The 15,839-nt window shown below is 38.4% G+C and overlaps 1 protein-coding gene across 1 annotated transcript in view; it reads left to right on the top strand.

Moving 5' to 3' along the window:
• Window positions 1-15,839, top strand: part of SYNE1 (spectrin repeat containing nuclear envelope protein 1) — a 472,480-nt gene that overhangs the window by 375,285 nt on the left and 81,356 nt on the right. Inside the window, 9 exon segments of the mRNA XM_047733936.1 lie at window positions 2,254-2,409; window positions 3,841-4,011; window positions 5,771-5,904; window positions 6,293-6,497; window positions 8,416-8,598; window positions 9,158-9,304; window positions 11,204-11,358; window positions 11,845-11,992; window positions 13,717-13,811. Coding sequence (XP_047589892.1) covers window positions 2,254-2,409; window positions 3,841-4,011; window positions 5,771-5,904; window positions 6,293-6,497; window positions 8,416-8,598; window positions 9,158-9,304; window positions 11,204-11,358; window positions 11,845-11,992; window positions 13,717-13,811 — 1,394 coding nt within the window.

Raw genomic sequence — 15,839 nt, 5'->3', positions numbered from 1 at the left:
TGTCCTTGTGATAAAATTCTACTGTTAAAACTGAAATAATACTTTAACTTTTCCTTTCTTTCTTCTTTCTCTCCTACTTTTTCTCACTATTTTTCTCTTCTCTTTCATATACTTTTTTCCTGCCATTTTTCCATTTTGTTTCTTTTCATGGCTGTGTCTTCTATTTAACAGAGACGTTACTATCAGAAAATGTCGTGGAAGCTTGGCCAAGTTGTACTCTTTTCCAGACCCAAATTTTAGTCTCATAGAAGGTCACACCAGGCAGTGTCAGGAGGAAAAGCTTAAAATGTGGTTTAAAGACCTTCACACACAATGCCAATTAATGATTTCAAATGTAGCCATTTTTCTTTTTAAACGAAGAACGGAATGAAAGTAACCCACACAGTTATTTTGGGCATCACATAAAAATCACAACAGCTTAATGGCAGGTTCTATTTGGCAGTACCACAAACCTTGATAAAAATTTATTGTTATTTTTGAGAAATTGTTCCTCTGGACCGAAGTGTGAAATTCAAGCCAGCAGACTTAAATCGGTGACTGGATTTAAGGTTTATTTTGTTTAAAACAACTTGAATATTTTCCCACTCCTTCAGAGGTGATTTATTAATTTAAACCAACATAAAAAATAATATTTATGAATTAACTTAGGTTAAGAATGATTTATTGTAGCAAAAAATGTTAGGTTTGGCTTTTTTCTTCATTGATCAGAAACAAAATCGTCTTTTAATTATTATTGAAAGGAAAGGAAAACACATTTTCATTTTGTACAAAATATATATTTCAGTCTTGTTTCCTTCCTGGGATTTGCTTTGATGCCAACATAAGCAGGCAGGCCATTTTAGAGCCGTGTTTTTAAGCAACGGATCATTCGTTTAATATTGTTCCTTAAAAAAGTTAACATCTATGGATAAATAGGATAAATTTAATTCCAGTGGCTGGATTTTAGAATCATATTAAAGACATGTTGGGAGGATTGTTTATGGTTACCCTTTCAAAGAAGTAGAGAGAGAAATCCTTAAATAGTAAAATTAATGTTGTTTTCCACACTGTATAAAGGACCCATAACTCTAGTAATCACTATATTCCATTCTCTGGTTAATTATCAAAGCTGTCAAAATATTGACAGAATTATGAAGTGGAAGTGAAAGCACAATATTAAAAACAAAAATTATTTCCTCAGGCTGCTAATTGCATGAATTTCTAATTAATACATCAAGAAAAAAATAGCCTCATGATAATTAAAGAAAGAAAAATAAGTAAATCAGTACTGACTCACAGCTGATTACCAAATAACTGAATAGACAAATACTATCCTACATTTGCCAAGTTTTTAACAGCTTAAAGATGTTTTTCATGTATATTATTTTGGGATTTTCTTCACTTTACCCTCCAAGGCCTACATATCTACATCTCGAGTTCCGGAGATACACTTCTGAATATAAGAATGCGCCCATGCTTTAATATTTGGCCTCTCACATCGCCCAGACTTGGGATTTACATCCTTTCCACAAGTCCCATCTGGGGACTCGCCTGGGAGTCAGTAGGCTCAGGAGGCTTGAGGTCTGATCCCATCTCCTGGCCTCCCCAGCTCTGTAACCCAAGACAGGTTGTGTGACTTGATCTCCCATTTATTCATCCATAAAATGTTAATAGGAGGCTCAGCCTGCTATACTGAGCTTTCCAAAGTTTCCAATGGCATTAAAATATAAGTGGGATTATAATGTATGATTAAGAATGATCTCTAGAACGTTGCCTCGTTGTATTTTCTTTCTTGAAGATTTTATACTGTTGTAAATGCACATCCCAAAGAAAGTAAGAGTTTGACTCATTAAAAAAAAAAAAAGCCCATAATCTTTCAGAATCACATAGAATCAGGGAGAAAGAAAGGCTAAAAGAGATTCTGATTTTCTGTCTGAAGAAACAGACCCAGTGGCAGTTTCTAACTTAAAAGTGGCACAGCTTAATCGTAGCAGAAATGTAACTAAACTCAGATACCAAGAATATCATCCTATTGCATTTTATCCTTTGGCCTAGGACTATGTAACTTTTCCAACATGAATTTAAGAATATAAATCATATTACCATTTCCCACATATATTTCTTTTCTTCTAACTCTTTGAAAAAAATTACATGTTATCATGTCTCTATCTATTAAGTAATCAAATTTTACTTAAACTTGGGGGGATATCAGGCTGTAGTGCACCACAGAGTTCCATAATAGAACAATTTAAAATGACTATTTTAATCTTTCAGGATCTAGAAGATTTGATTAAAGCAAAAGAAAAAGAGGTGGAGAAAATTGAGCAGAATGGACTTGCTTTGATTCAGAACAAGAAAGAAGAAGTCTCTGGTGTTGTCATGAGCACGCTGCGGGAGCTCAGCCAAACATGGGCAAATTTAGACCACATGGTAATATTGCTTGAGGAGACCTGACTCCAAACATGTCATGGTGTTTTACTTTTCCTAAAATAACTGAGTAAATAGTTACGGAACCTCTACATTATCTTTTTGTCTTAAGTATACTTCATTAACTAGATTTTTTATTTATGTGTGTGAGAGAAAGGGAGAGTACGCATGCATGCACAGGGGGAGAAGCGGAGGGGAAGCAGACTCCTCACTGAGTGTGAAACCCAACACAGGTTTCATCCCATCTCCCAACCTGGAAGATCTGACCTGAGCCAAAACCAAGTCAGATGCTTACTGACTGAGCCACCCAGGCACCCCTATTAACCTCTTTTTTTTTTTTTTAAGATTTTATTTATTTGAAACACAGAGAGAGAAATCACAAGCAGGCAGAGAGGCAGGCAGAGAGAGAGAGAGAGGAGGAAACAGGCTCCCTGCTCAGCAGAGAGCCCGATGTGGGGCTCGATCCCAGGATCCTGAGATCATGACCTGAGCCGAAGGCAGAGGCTTTAACCCACTGAGCCACCCAGGCGCCCCTATTAACCTCTTTTTTAAGATAAAATCTAGCTTTGGATATTTCCTATAATAAACCATTATTATGATATACATTATTATGAATTATTATGAACATTACTCTTTTAATAACCCCAGGATTACATTTAGAAGATTAAGGGTGACATTTGGGAAATCCAAAGTAGATGTTTTTCCAAATAACACAGACCAAACTCAGAGCCTGAATTTTCTGTTGCAGATAAGTCTCAGGAAAGAATGTTCTTAGATGTTTTGTCTTAAGATATAAATTTGAGTGTGTGTGTGTGTGTGTGTGTGTGTGTGTGTGTGAGAACGTGCCTATGTGAGATAAAAAGAGATAGAGGAGAATGAGGGAGGAGATAGCTAGCTAGCTAGATAGACAAATTTTTATTTCATTTCCTGAGACCAGACTGCCTAGATCTCTCTTAGTCCAAAAGTATGATCTTAGGTGATTTTCATAACCTCATTGTGCCTCTGGTTTTTTATCTATAGGGTGGGAATTATAATTACACCCATCTCATAAGGCTGTTACAAGGACTAAATGAGTTAATGCATTTAAAATAATAATATATTTCCAAATTAAATATATTGATCTTTTATCATTTTTATATTTCATAGGTATATAGCATATATATTACATATATTTACATACAAAGGTTGTAAGTTACCTTTTAAAGCATTTTAATTTAGATTGAGTGGTCAAAATTCACAAAAAGACATACATTTCATTGTGGCTGTCTCTCTTTTCAAGTCTTTTTTTTTTTTTTCTCATTTCTTTATAATGCCTGAAACCCTGATGAAGTTCTTAAATATTAATGTTTCCATCAGTTAAATATGTATTCTATCATTTTAAATATTTAAAATTTTAAATATGCAATTCTAAGAAACACCTATCTCTTTCAAAAGGTTGGACAATTAAATATACTGCTGAAGTCCGTGTTTGACCAATGGAATAATCACAAGGTGGCCTTTGACGAGATCAACAGTTACCTCATGGAGGCTAGATACTCTCTGTCCCGTTTCCGTCTGCTGACTGGTTCTTTAGAAGCTGTACAAGTTCAGGTAGACAATCTTCAGGTAAGGAATGAATGTAACCCATCTTGATACTCTTTTGAATTTGAGAAAATAAAAAAAAAGCAAACTTGAACAGCACCCTGGAATGTTGCTGTAGATTGTTGGCATTTAATTATTTTTAAATATTTAAAATTAATCCTACCTGCTTTGTTTGTAACTTTTCCCGTGGGCACCAAATTTCTGGATTGCTGTATAACTAAATGGTTTTTAGTTGCTATATAACTAAATGATTTTTAAAATTCTGTGATATAAATATCCCCATGAATACATTTTATAAAATGATTTTACCTCAAGCCAACCTCCTTGATCGATTGCCGCACCTTTATGTCTTCCCTTTCTCTCTTTATCCTGCTTCTCCAAACATATTCTAAGGGAATAAAAAGAAAGCAAAGAGAAAGATAGCCAAAATGGTAAACGTGTACACTATTAACTTGTTTTCTTTTCATTCGGTATAGTATCAGTAGTCTGTCCGATGCGTGCACATAAGCCTCTTTTGCTAACACTTCCTGCTTAGTTTCCTGGGTGCCCGTCATCACTGAACTCGTACAGAATTGAGGCTGCTGTCGGACTGTGCAGAGCACTGTCTCCTACCTCGGGCCCCTGCCTTCGAATCAGCCGCTGCCCTCACTGCCCTGCACACCATTCACTGATGGGGCACTCTCTCTCACCTGTGGCCGCTCTTTCTCCCTGGCTAAGTCATGCAGACTGGGATACGAGATGGGCAGGAGAGGCCCTCAAGGGATGGGATGCCAGCAAGAGCCCAGCATGTACCCTCCTGACGTCTGTCCACTTCCCTGGCTTGGCTATGAAAGTTTCCATGTTGCTGACCTCACACACACATGCTCTGATCAGGGAATGCCTTTTCTTGAGGGTGGGGTAGGAGGGAGGAGAGATCAAAGGTGTATATCCACCATTTCTTTAAACCTTAAATAGTTGTTGTAGATACTGAGAATCATTAAAACTTGCTTTGAGAATAGTAAGTCTGAAAGCAGATTTTATGATTTTGAGGCGATTAGAAGTACTTTTTAATTTAGCCTGTTCCGTATTTAACACCAGCACAGGCTGTCTTAAGATATGAAAGGGTTTTGATTTGATGGCAATCAGATACTGGTCTTAAATAGAACTGGTTTTTGTAGCCTCCGTCACCTATGGGGTTTTATTAAGAACTGAGTCCAGCCCTCCAGCAGTATTTGCAGGAAAGTGCCTTTCTTCAAGATCCTTCGCTAGTCCTTGGTAGAAGACTGTGCCAAGTCTGTAGCCTGTCTAATAAATATTCTTTGCAAGGAAGAACACCCAGAGATAGAACTTACAAGTGGTACTCAGAAAAGTCAGGACTTCTTAAGGTCTGATTATCTGGAGTTTCCTGTAGAAGAACTCTAGATATGTAATAAAATGGGGACCAGGGTTTTGACTTTGAATAGCAAAGAGAATCAGTGTGACAGACTGCATCCATATCATGACCCTAGCTTCCTACTAGGAGACGGACAAGGGCACTCATGTGAGCTTTCCCAGCAGAATTCCAGATGCCACTGTAAGAACGTTTAGCTATTAGGAATCCTTTTTCACACCTACAAGAACCAAATTATAAAAGAAGAAATGATGATCAAAAGAAAATTTACAAAGCATCAGAACAAAATCATGGTTTATGTATTTATATGTACATATTTATAGAAACAGCTATAAGTTACTTTTAAATGATTATTAGAATTTACATCCTGTCATGTCATCTGTGGCACTTTTTTTTTTTTCAATTTTGGGGCAGAATCTTCAAGATGATCTGGAAAAACAGGAAAAGAACTTACAGAGGTTTGGCTCTGTCACCAACCAACTGTTAAAAGAGTGTCACCCACCTGTGACAGAAACTCTTACCAATACATTAAAAGATGTCAATATGAGGTATGGAACATGCTAATTTTGCACTGTTATGCATTATTTATATCATAGCCTTATGACAAATAGCAATAGAATTAAAACTTGCCGGCATTTTGAATTTGAGCTTTAGACATTCTATTCTGCTCATGTTTCAATTTTCACAAATGAATTGAAGGTAACTAAATGTAGTGAAGAGACTTAGAAATAGATGAAAACTGCTGTATACCCAAAGATTACCTCATTTCTATTATCTGCCCTTGAACTGTGAGTGGGCATTGTGTCAAATAGAAATGAGACCTCTCTGAATTATTCCCATATTCACATGAAGCAGGATCGTGAAAAATAAAAGAGCAAATAACAGCATTTGGTAAGAGGTGCTAATCTGCCCGTGAGTGTTGGCTATTGTTTCCAGATGGAATAACTTGCTGGAAGAGATCGCTGAGCAGCTACACGCCAGCAAAGCCCTACTTCAGCTTTGGCAGAGGTACAAGGACTACTCCAAGCAGTGTGCCTCGGCGGTGCAGCAGCAGGACGACCGAACCAATGAGCTCCTGAAGGCGGCCACCAACAAGGACATTGCTGATGACGAGGTTGCGACGTGGATTGAAGATTGCAATGTATGTTAGACGACACTGGTGTTCTCCCCCGATGCCATGCTCAGCCATCTCAAGTTTAGCAAGGCCAGGGCTGATGTGTGCAAGCTTCTGGTATGCCTCAGTATGTGGGACAGCTATCCAAAAACGGTTTTAAGTACCAAAGAGCCTGCTGGGGCTTCAGAACCCAGTTGCACATGTATGTGATTTAAGAGGTCCCTCCCCCCGTTTCATTTTCACAGATGAGCTGTTTTCCCATCTTTCCTAATGGCACGCCATCCTTGTGAAGATTTAGGTTGGTTGTTTTTACACATTTGCCAGTTAAGGCATAAGAGCGTTTGGAGAGTAATGTTTTATCTTTTAAAAATCCACCATGAAAGGTATTACCTAGTTAGGTCCATTATTTCTTATGTAAGCATCGACATAATTATTTCTTCTAAGAATTTAATGGTGGAAAGAAGTCTTTCTCTCCTGATTTACTGGTATGCCTCTTTTTAATAGCTTTTTCATATTTCTTTTTTTTCACTGAAGTTGCCAATAACCTACTTTAGGTTTTCAGAAAGTTTCTTATTTCACCCATTACGTGGTTCTTCTGCTTGTCCTTATTTGTCTTTATTTTAATGAACTCGTTCCAAAGAGCTTCTTGTAAACTTTCCCAAATCAGTTTATTAGAATTAAGCAGGTTATAAAAAGCACATAAATTTCAACCTATTTGGGGCGCCCGGGTGGCTCAGTGGTTAAGTCTCTGCCTGCAGCTCAGGTCATGACCCAGGGGTCCTGGGATCGAGCCCCGTATCAGGCTCTCTGCTCAGCAGGGAGCCTGCTTCCCCCTCTCTCTCTCTCTGCCTGCCTCTCTGCCTACTTGCCATCTCTCCCACTCTGTCAAATAAATAAATAAAGTCTTTAAAAAAAAATTTCGACCTATTCTAATACCTTCACACAAGTCCTAAATAATCACTTTAAGGCTAATGTTTAATACTAAAGATAACTAAAGGCTTTTTTCTCCTCCTTCCACATAGTTTATCCTTACAGTGTTTGTCATTTTTAATTTTCACTCCTCCTGAGTTGATACATCACACCTATTTTAGGGGGTAGTACTCCAAATTATTTCTCTAAATTGTTCTAAGATCTGTGTCAAGGTCAAAGCTTCCTTCTGTTTGTTTTTCTCCCTGTCATAGGCGTCGCTGTCTAGCTAGAGCAGGCTCCACTCTTTCCACCATGTCTGGTGGAGCACCAGCAACAGGTAGAAGAACCAGTCATTTGTCATCTCTTAGTGGTAGATGGAAACCAGAAGCAGAATTTCCACTGGCTTAAATTTTGAGCATTTAAGAGTGTCCCACTAAAAGTGGAGGCAAGAGAAGCCAGGGAAAAGGGTGGAGATGCCGTCTGCTTCTGTCCCTGCCCACCAGGGCCATCGCTGGGGTTCCAGGCTCCCCTGAGACAAGAGGGTCTGTTGTAACCATTATAATGCAACCATGCATGTGGAAGATGCTATTGGCAAACTCAGCCACTGTGTGTGCAGAATCCGACAGGAGAAGGCAAAATGTAGCGCTGTGTTTTTGATTTTGATTTGATATCAACTACATGAAAAGAGAGGAAAAACATGCCCAAATGCTTCCGGTTATTGGCTCTTCTTATGGATGTGTCTTCTTATGTATGTTTCCCTGCGCTTCCCCCAACCCCCGTGTCCTAGTGTCCTACAATGAACCTATGTGGCTTTTATTATAGAATAGTCCGTGTATGTCTAAAAATGTTAACACACATCCATTTTGAAAAATCAGATTTAATCCCTCATTATTTTTTGCAGGTGAAGTGTATTTAGTGTAATAATTTGACAAGTAAGAATTGAGTGTTTCCAGATGCGTGGCCCTTTGCTGATTATCAGTTTAAGGAGTGCCCTTACCACGTTGTTTCATAATGGGCCTATTTTCATCATCTGTAGGATCTCCTCAAAGAACTGGGGGTAGTGAAGGATTCCCTATTTGTTCTGCATGAGCTAGGAGAGCAGCTCAAGCAGCAAGTGGATGCTTCAGCGGCATCAGCCATTCAGTCCGATCAGCTGTCTTTGAGTCAACATCTGTGTGCCCTAGAGCAGGCTCTTTGCAAGCAGCAGACTATGTTACAGGTATGTTACCGACCTCATATTCCACATGTGTTGTCAATTGGCTTTCTGTAACATCTGAGCCTAACCACAGGACAAGAAAGTTTTCTCATCATTGAGACAATGCCTTATTCAAGACCAAAGAATTAAAAAGCAAACGAACTTGGAAGTTCCAGTGGGGAAAAGGGAAGGTGTGAGTCTTGCACTGTTCTTGACAATGTAATTTTGCCCCTAAAAGCAATGCTTCTTTCTATGGTACTGGGTAAAATACGTCCAACGAATAAATACCAAGTGGCTTTAGTGTTGACATTCATATTTATATAACAAGTTTTTGCCAAGAATAAGAGTATTTTTCTGTTTGGTAGTATATTTTAAAAATAATTGATCAATTCATAAACAGTATGTAGGAGTAATTCTAAGTTTTCAAAAAATTACATGAATGAAGAGAAGAAAAGTTAAATCATGTAGCCTTATGGCATCTTGAGGATGGAAACGACACAAAAATATGAAAAATAATTTCAATATCCAATTGCCCTTTCATTAGATATCTAAATACCAATTTTCTTTTGTGGAAAAAATAAAGACTGGAGTTCTTGACTATGAAACCTTTACCAAGAGCTTAGAAGTGTTGGAGGCCTGGATAGTAGAAGCTGAAGAAATATTACAGGGGCAGGACCCTAGCCACTCATCTGATCTCTCAACCATCCAGGAAAGGATGGAAGAACTTAAGGTAAGTACCTTCAAATCCTAGGCCCCGATCTTCTGTCTCTTGTCCTCAAAGTCTTAAGGAATACTCACAACTCCTCACATTAGACCTCCTTTTTTTTTTTTTGAGCTCACAAAGAACCCCTTGCCAGCTCTGTTTTCCTGCAGTGTGCACACACTGATTTCATGCTCCGTGATGAGAGCCAGCCAGGGGCAATCCTAGCTCACTCCTCCCTCCCACCTCTCGTCCCTTCCCCGGCCCAGTGGATCCCCTCGAACTTCCCATTTCCATCTCTACCCTCATCCATTCCTAGACAAGCCCCCAATGTCTCGGACCCTGGCAACAGCCTCTAGGGTCCTCTCTGTGGCGACCCCAACGCCTCCAACCCACAGCTGCCAGAATGATCTTTTTCTTTTAAAGGGTTTTACTTAATTATGAACTGTTTTAAACATTCAGTAAGTAAAATGATAACAATAGACACCAGTTTTATCGTATCATTCCTCTGCTTCAGACCTTCCACAGTTTCCCACTGCTCTCAGGGTAGAGACCAGTGTGGATCCTCACCCCCCAGTAGACCTGGCTTCCATCTTCCAAAGGGTCTCGTCTTCCCCACTGGTCATCTCAGTGTCTGCCACCGCACTTCCTAGCCTTTGCGCGCATAACGTCACCTCTTTCTGGAATTTGTCAGCTCCCTTCCCACCAAAAGCAATGAATTTTTGTTCATTTTGTTCAATGTCATTCTCTGAAGAAAGCTTCCTCTTTTCTTGAAGCTCCCCCATGTAACACTTTGATAGCACACTATTTTTTTTCTTCAAAATTTTTTACATACCATTTTAATGACATTCATATGATTAGGAGACGACTCTCATGGATTAGTATTAGCGGCATAGTATCTTCTGTCTGTAAGCCCCATGAGAAGGACCACTGCCTGTCAGTTTCATTCACTGCTGATATCTACCCATGACAATTCTGCCATCTAATTGTTATGCTTTTGACTTCAACAGTTGGAAAGATTTATTCTGTCTTTAGGGGAATGAGCCTGTTTCAGAGCATGTGAAGAGAAAATGCATACAGCCAAGGGTGTCCTCCCATTTACCTCTTCCTGTATTCCTAGATGGAGTTACAGGTGCTCACACATATACCAGAAAAGACCGTTTTGTCCTGTGTTTGAGGAGAGGGAGGAGCCCTGAGAGCATAGAATGCTTTGTTAGTTGCGTCTCACCAACTTCAGGGTTGGGGCCAACGACCTAAAACTGAAGCTGTTAGGATATTGGGTGTGCCTTCAAAGCTCAAAGGGGATCTCAGTCCATCTAGCAAGTACTCAGTGGCTCTTACTTACCCAGCTCTACCATGTACTGGCTGGGTGGCTGTGAGCAATTTATGAACCATTTCTGAGCCTCATCATTAAGTCAGAATAAGTCAGAATACTCATGGTACTTACCTTAGGGGATTATTTTGCAAATAAAATGAGTTATTACCTGTAAAGCTCTCATGCTATTATTTGATTCATGGTAAGTGCTCAAGAAATGTTAGCTGTTACTCTCATAATGGTTACCATTATAAATATTCTTATTGGTAATAGATAATAAAGGAGCAGAATAGCCTAGACAGATGGAATATAAAGGGTCAGAAATATGCCTTTTCAGTCATCAGCATAATTTTCATCCATCAGCAAGTAAGTGATTCATGCGAACTACTAAACGTTCAGTGGGAGGGCATGAGGAGCTGTAGCAGCAGGGGAAATGGGTCAGGAGACGCCACTCTTCTTTACTGGCAGTTCTGGAGATGACAAGTCAATGGCCCAGAAATGCAGGGAGACCAAAGACCTGCTTCTTCCTGAAATCAGTAGGTCACTGTGAAGTTTGAATGAACTCTGCCTTTTCTGACCATAGTGCTAAACTGGCTTTTAAATCTTGTTTCCAGGGGCAGATGCTACAATTCAGCAGCCTGGCCCCTGACCTAGACCGTCTGAATGAGCTTGGGTACAGGCTACCGCTGAATGATAAAGAAATCAAAAGGATGCAGAGTCTGAACCGACACTGGTCTCTGATCTCCTCTCAGACCACGGAAAGATTCAGGTGGAGTAACCAAGAGATGTTTGGGCCACTCTGATATACCAGTAGATAGAAGTGCGTGGCTTGTGCGTACTGATAAATTCCAGGTCTTTCCAATGACCCTCACAAAATTTGAACTAGAAATGGTGAACTCAGATTGTGAAGTGGTTTCCCATGCTTGACGCATGAAATATTGTTTTAGCAAAAAAGAAGTAACTCTTTTTTACATAAGACTATATTAAAGGTACATACATAATTTTATCAAACTGAAAACCTACCATTTTATTTTGGGGGGGGTTGTTGTTGTTTTTTGTGCCGAAACTCAGGAGAAAACCTATCATTTTAAACTTTTATTCTTTTTTAAACATTTGCTACCTGACATTGAAATCTTTGTGGTGGTCCAGTTAGAATCGGAGACAGAGGATATTTTCTAATCTAATTTTATATATTGACAGGGTAAGAACTAACAAATAACACCATAATCGTGTTCTTTTTCCTTCGTTTTATCAGTAAGTTGCAGTCATTTTTGCTGCAACACCAGACTTTCCTGGAAAAATGTGAAACATGGATGGAATTCCTGGTTCAAACAGAACAAAAGTTAGCAGTGGAGATTTCAGGCAACTATCAGCATCTTTTGGAGCAGCAGAGAGCGCATGAGGTAAGGTATGCCGGTAGGGTTTTGGGTAATGAAACAGTCTTAGGGAAAGTCCGGCACTGCCACGTGGAGGAGTTCGGGCACTGTTTCTTGTGCTGAGTCTCCTCTGTTGCAGGCACTGTTTTGCCTTCTTTCTTAAGTTTGAGGTTTCCATATCTTAACTATAAAAATGTGGTGCAGTTCTTTGCTTCCATAGTTGGTTTTCCAAATGTGTTAGGCTTCAATATCCTGCAATGTATACTACTAGAATTGTGGTAAAAGTCTATATATGGGGGCATCGGGGGGAATCAGGGGTGTGTGCGGAAGGAATACAGAAAGTTAGACAATTTTCAAATTCAGTTACATACTACGTTAATATTGCCAAAGCTAGTTGCTTAAGAGATTTTGCTTTGATCACAGGTCTTTGATAAATGAAAATTGAGCGTTCTGTTAAAAAAAAAAATCCATATTTTATACTTGGAAATCGAGCTATCAAATGTATCTGAGAGTACCTCTTGATCAAATGGCATTATAATTATTTCTTAAGAAACACCAGCGAGAGAACTAGATACAAAAAGCAAATTAATTAATTTGCTGTTTGTCTCAATTTTGTTGTTTACTGGTGTAAGCACATCGGCCCATGTGTTTCTGAAATGCACACAAATGGAGAAATAGGATTTACCTAAAAGCAGAGAAAAGCTTAAACGAGCTTAAAAAAGAATGATATTAAAAGCATTTTGCTTAAATTTTAACAATAAAGACTTTAAATATGTATAAGGTATTTTAAAATCCAGTGTTATCAGTTTGACTAAAGATGGAATAAAAGAAAATGAATTAAAACTACAATGAGTGCAGAGGAAGGGAAATCTTCTTACACTGTTGGTGGGAATGCAAGCTGGTGCAGCCACTCTGGAAAACAATATGGAAGCTCCTTAAAAAGTTGAAAATAAAACTACCCTATGACCCAGGAATTGCACTACTGGGGATTTAACCCAAAGATGCAAATGTAGTGATCCGAAGGGTCATCGCACCCCAGTATCTATGGCAGCAATGTCCACAATAGACAAACTATGGAAAGAGCCCAGATGTCCGTCAACAGATGAATGGATAAAGAAGATGTGGAATCTATTATATACAATGGAATACTACTCAGCCATCAAAAAAATGAAATCTTGCCATTTGCAACAAGGATGGAACTAGAGGGTATTATGCTAAGCGAATAAGTCAATCAGAGAAAGACAATTATCATACGATCTCACTGATATGTGGAATTTGAGAAACAAGGCAGAGGGTCATAGGGGAAGAGAGGAAAAAAATGAAACAAGACAAAACCAGAGAGGGAGACAAACTATAAGAGACTCTTAATCTCAGGAAACAAACTGAGGATTGTTGGAGGGGAGGAAGGGGGTGAGAGGGAAGGGGTGGCTGGGTGATGGACACTGGGGAGGGTATGTGCTATGGTGAGCACTATGAATTGTGTAAGACTGATGAATCACTGACCTGTATGGCAGAAACAAATAATATATTATATGTTAATTTAAAAAACTTAAAGGACAAAAATTAAAAAGAGACAAGGGTAAAAAAAAATGCATTTTCCTATACTACAGGATTTCTCATGTATCCAGATACAACTGGAAATATCTTTCAAAGCCTTGCTAAAGCCAGAATTTTTGTGGAAGTTACTAGGAAACTGGTCCCTAAAACTGGGAACTCTAAAAACATGTTTTTCTGTTTTTTTCAAATAATAGTTGTTTCAAGCAGAGATGTTCAGTCGCCAGCAGATTTTGCACTCGATCATTATTGACGGGCAGCATCTTCTAGAACAAGGTCAAGTTGATGACAGGTAGGATCTTTGATATTATGAAGAAAGGTTTCAGTGAATTAGTCATTTTCTTTTTAATGAGCAAATTAGAAGGCATATGTCTAATCTTCCTAAGGCAATTGTACTGCAATGGAGCCTCAGTAATTGGAGAAAAGGCTCGTTGAAACGACTGAGTATTGAATCTTTTTAAAGAACTGCTATTATATTACATGAAGGACATAAAGTAATTGGAAATCTCCTAGTCAGCCTTCTCCAGACCTCTGCAGGAGACTGGAATTAATGAATAGATCAGAACAAATTGTATCAATGATGTATCAATGGTTTGTAAACAGATGCTTCTAATCCTCTCATACAGTTACAGAAATTATATTCCTCAAAGGAGCATAGAGATCACTAGATCATCATTATTACTTAAAGATGAAAACTTGAGGCCCGGAAATGCAAACTGATGGGACCAAGGTCACTCGGGGTTTTAGTCAGGACCAGCCAGCTGGGTTTCCACACCAGGGTAATTCCAGTTTGGGAATGGTTGCTACCTTAAATCAGCTGACACTCTGACACACTGAAATCCTGCTTCCTCTTCATTTACTTAGAAGATGTCCTCTTTATTTAAAAATGAAGAGGTAATCTAGCTCCTCTTTTGACTTCCAGTATGTGAATTACTGATCTTGTACTATATTTACATTTCCTAGGAACAAAATCTAGTCTATCCCATCTACTTTATGTAGTGATATTTGGGGTATAAACCTCATTGATACTTATATATTTACATAAGGACATCTTTCCCATATTAAAGACCAGTAACTGTGATTATAATTAACTTACTTACTATTTAAAAAAAAAAAAAGAAAAAAGAACATAAATCACTGTTTTCACTAACAGGGTTTTTTTAAATGTTTTGAAGCAATTTCAGTTTTAAGCGATATTTCTTTGGAGGTAACATGAAAGATTTTCACGGTTAAGCTTGGAACAACAAAATGTGGTACCATATTTATTCTATTCAAAGTAAGCCAAACTTAAATGTGAGCTTTACTAAGAATTTAAGACCTTCAAAATAAAACAAATTCAAATGCAATTAATGTATTCTTTGCTTTATCCTCCTTTGGTCAACTCTGTACAGTATTATAAAAGCCAGTAGGCAAAACGAAATTCAAAATCCATGCACAAACCAACATCTATTAAATCGTAAATGTTAACAGTTAAGGAGAAACTCCAAAGAGGGAAAATGGGAGGTTTGGACCGAGGATAATTCTGAAAGTTGCAGAAGAAAAAAAAATTCAGATTAGAGCATGAAGGCCCCAGATTACAAATGTATTGTGTCTTAAAAGTTTTGTAAGTTTTGTGTGTTAGTGTTCAAGTTCAGCCATGAGAACAGTGTCATGTGTTGAGTACTTCCTCACCTGAGCCGGCAGGTGGCTTAGGACAGTTGGACTCTCCAGAAAGTGAGGACAAGAGCTCCTAAGAGATCTTGGATAGTGGCCTGATGGGAAGAGCAGTCTGTGGGGCACTTTTCCTGTTGTCAGACAGTCTCAAGTCCTGTAGTGAAAGGTCTTCAGAGACGATAGATGCTTGAAACTTCTAGGGGAATTTCATGAACCTAATTCATCACATTAATTCTACTGCAATTAGATTATTAACATCAGAATTTCCTTTCAAAAACGGAAGCACCAATAACACATTTAGTTACAAAAACCAAGGATTTAGAGTGGGCCTAGGTGATAGGAAGTGTCAGCAGTATAGCTGTCCAGAAGAGTAATTTCAGCTCAGATTTGAAGCCACCCTCAAGAGGAGAGAATAGTGTATCTAGGGAAGAAAAGCAAAACTCACACAATAGAGAAAAAACAAGTAATGTTACACTTTAATATTAAAATGTGAATAACATCGTAATTTACGAAGAAACTCATTCTATTTGATACTGGACAAATCAGTTCTAGAGCTACAAACTACACATTAGTTCTAGAGCTACGTACTACACATCAGTTCTAGAGCTACAAAACTTCCTAAAGAACTACTGACATTTTTTACAAGTAGAAAACACAGAGGTAGAAA

Source organism: Lutra lutra, chromosome 6, assembly GCF_902655055.1.
Source record: "Lutra lutra chromosome 6, mLutLut1.2, whole genome shotgun sequence".
Classification (NCBI taxonomy): Eukaryota; Metazoa; Chordata; class Mammalia; order Carnivora; family Mustelidae; genus Lutra; species Lutra lutra.
This window is presented reverse-complemented; position numbering and strand designations above follow the sequence as displayed.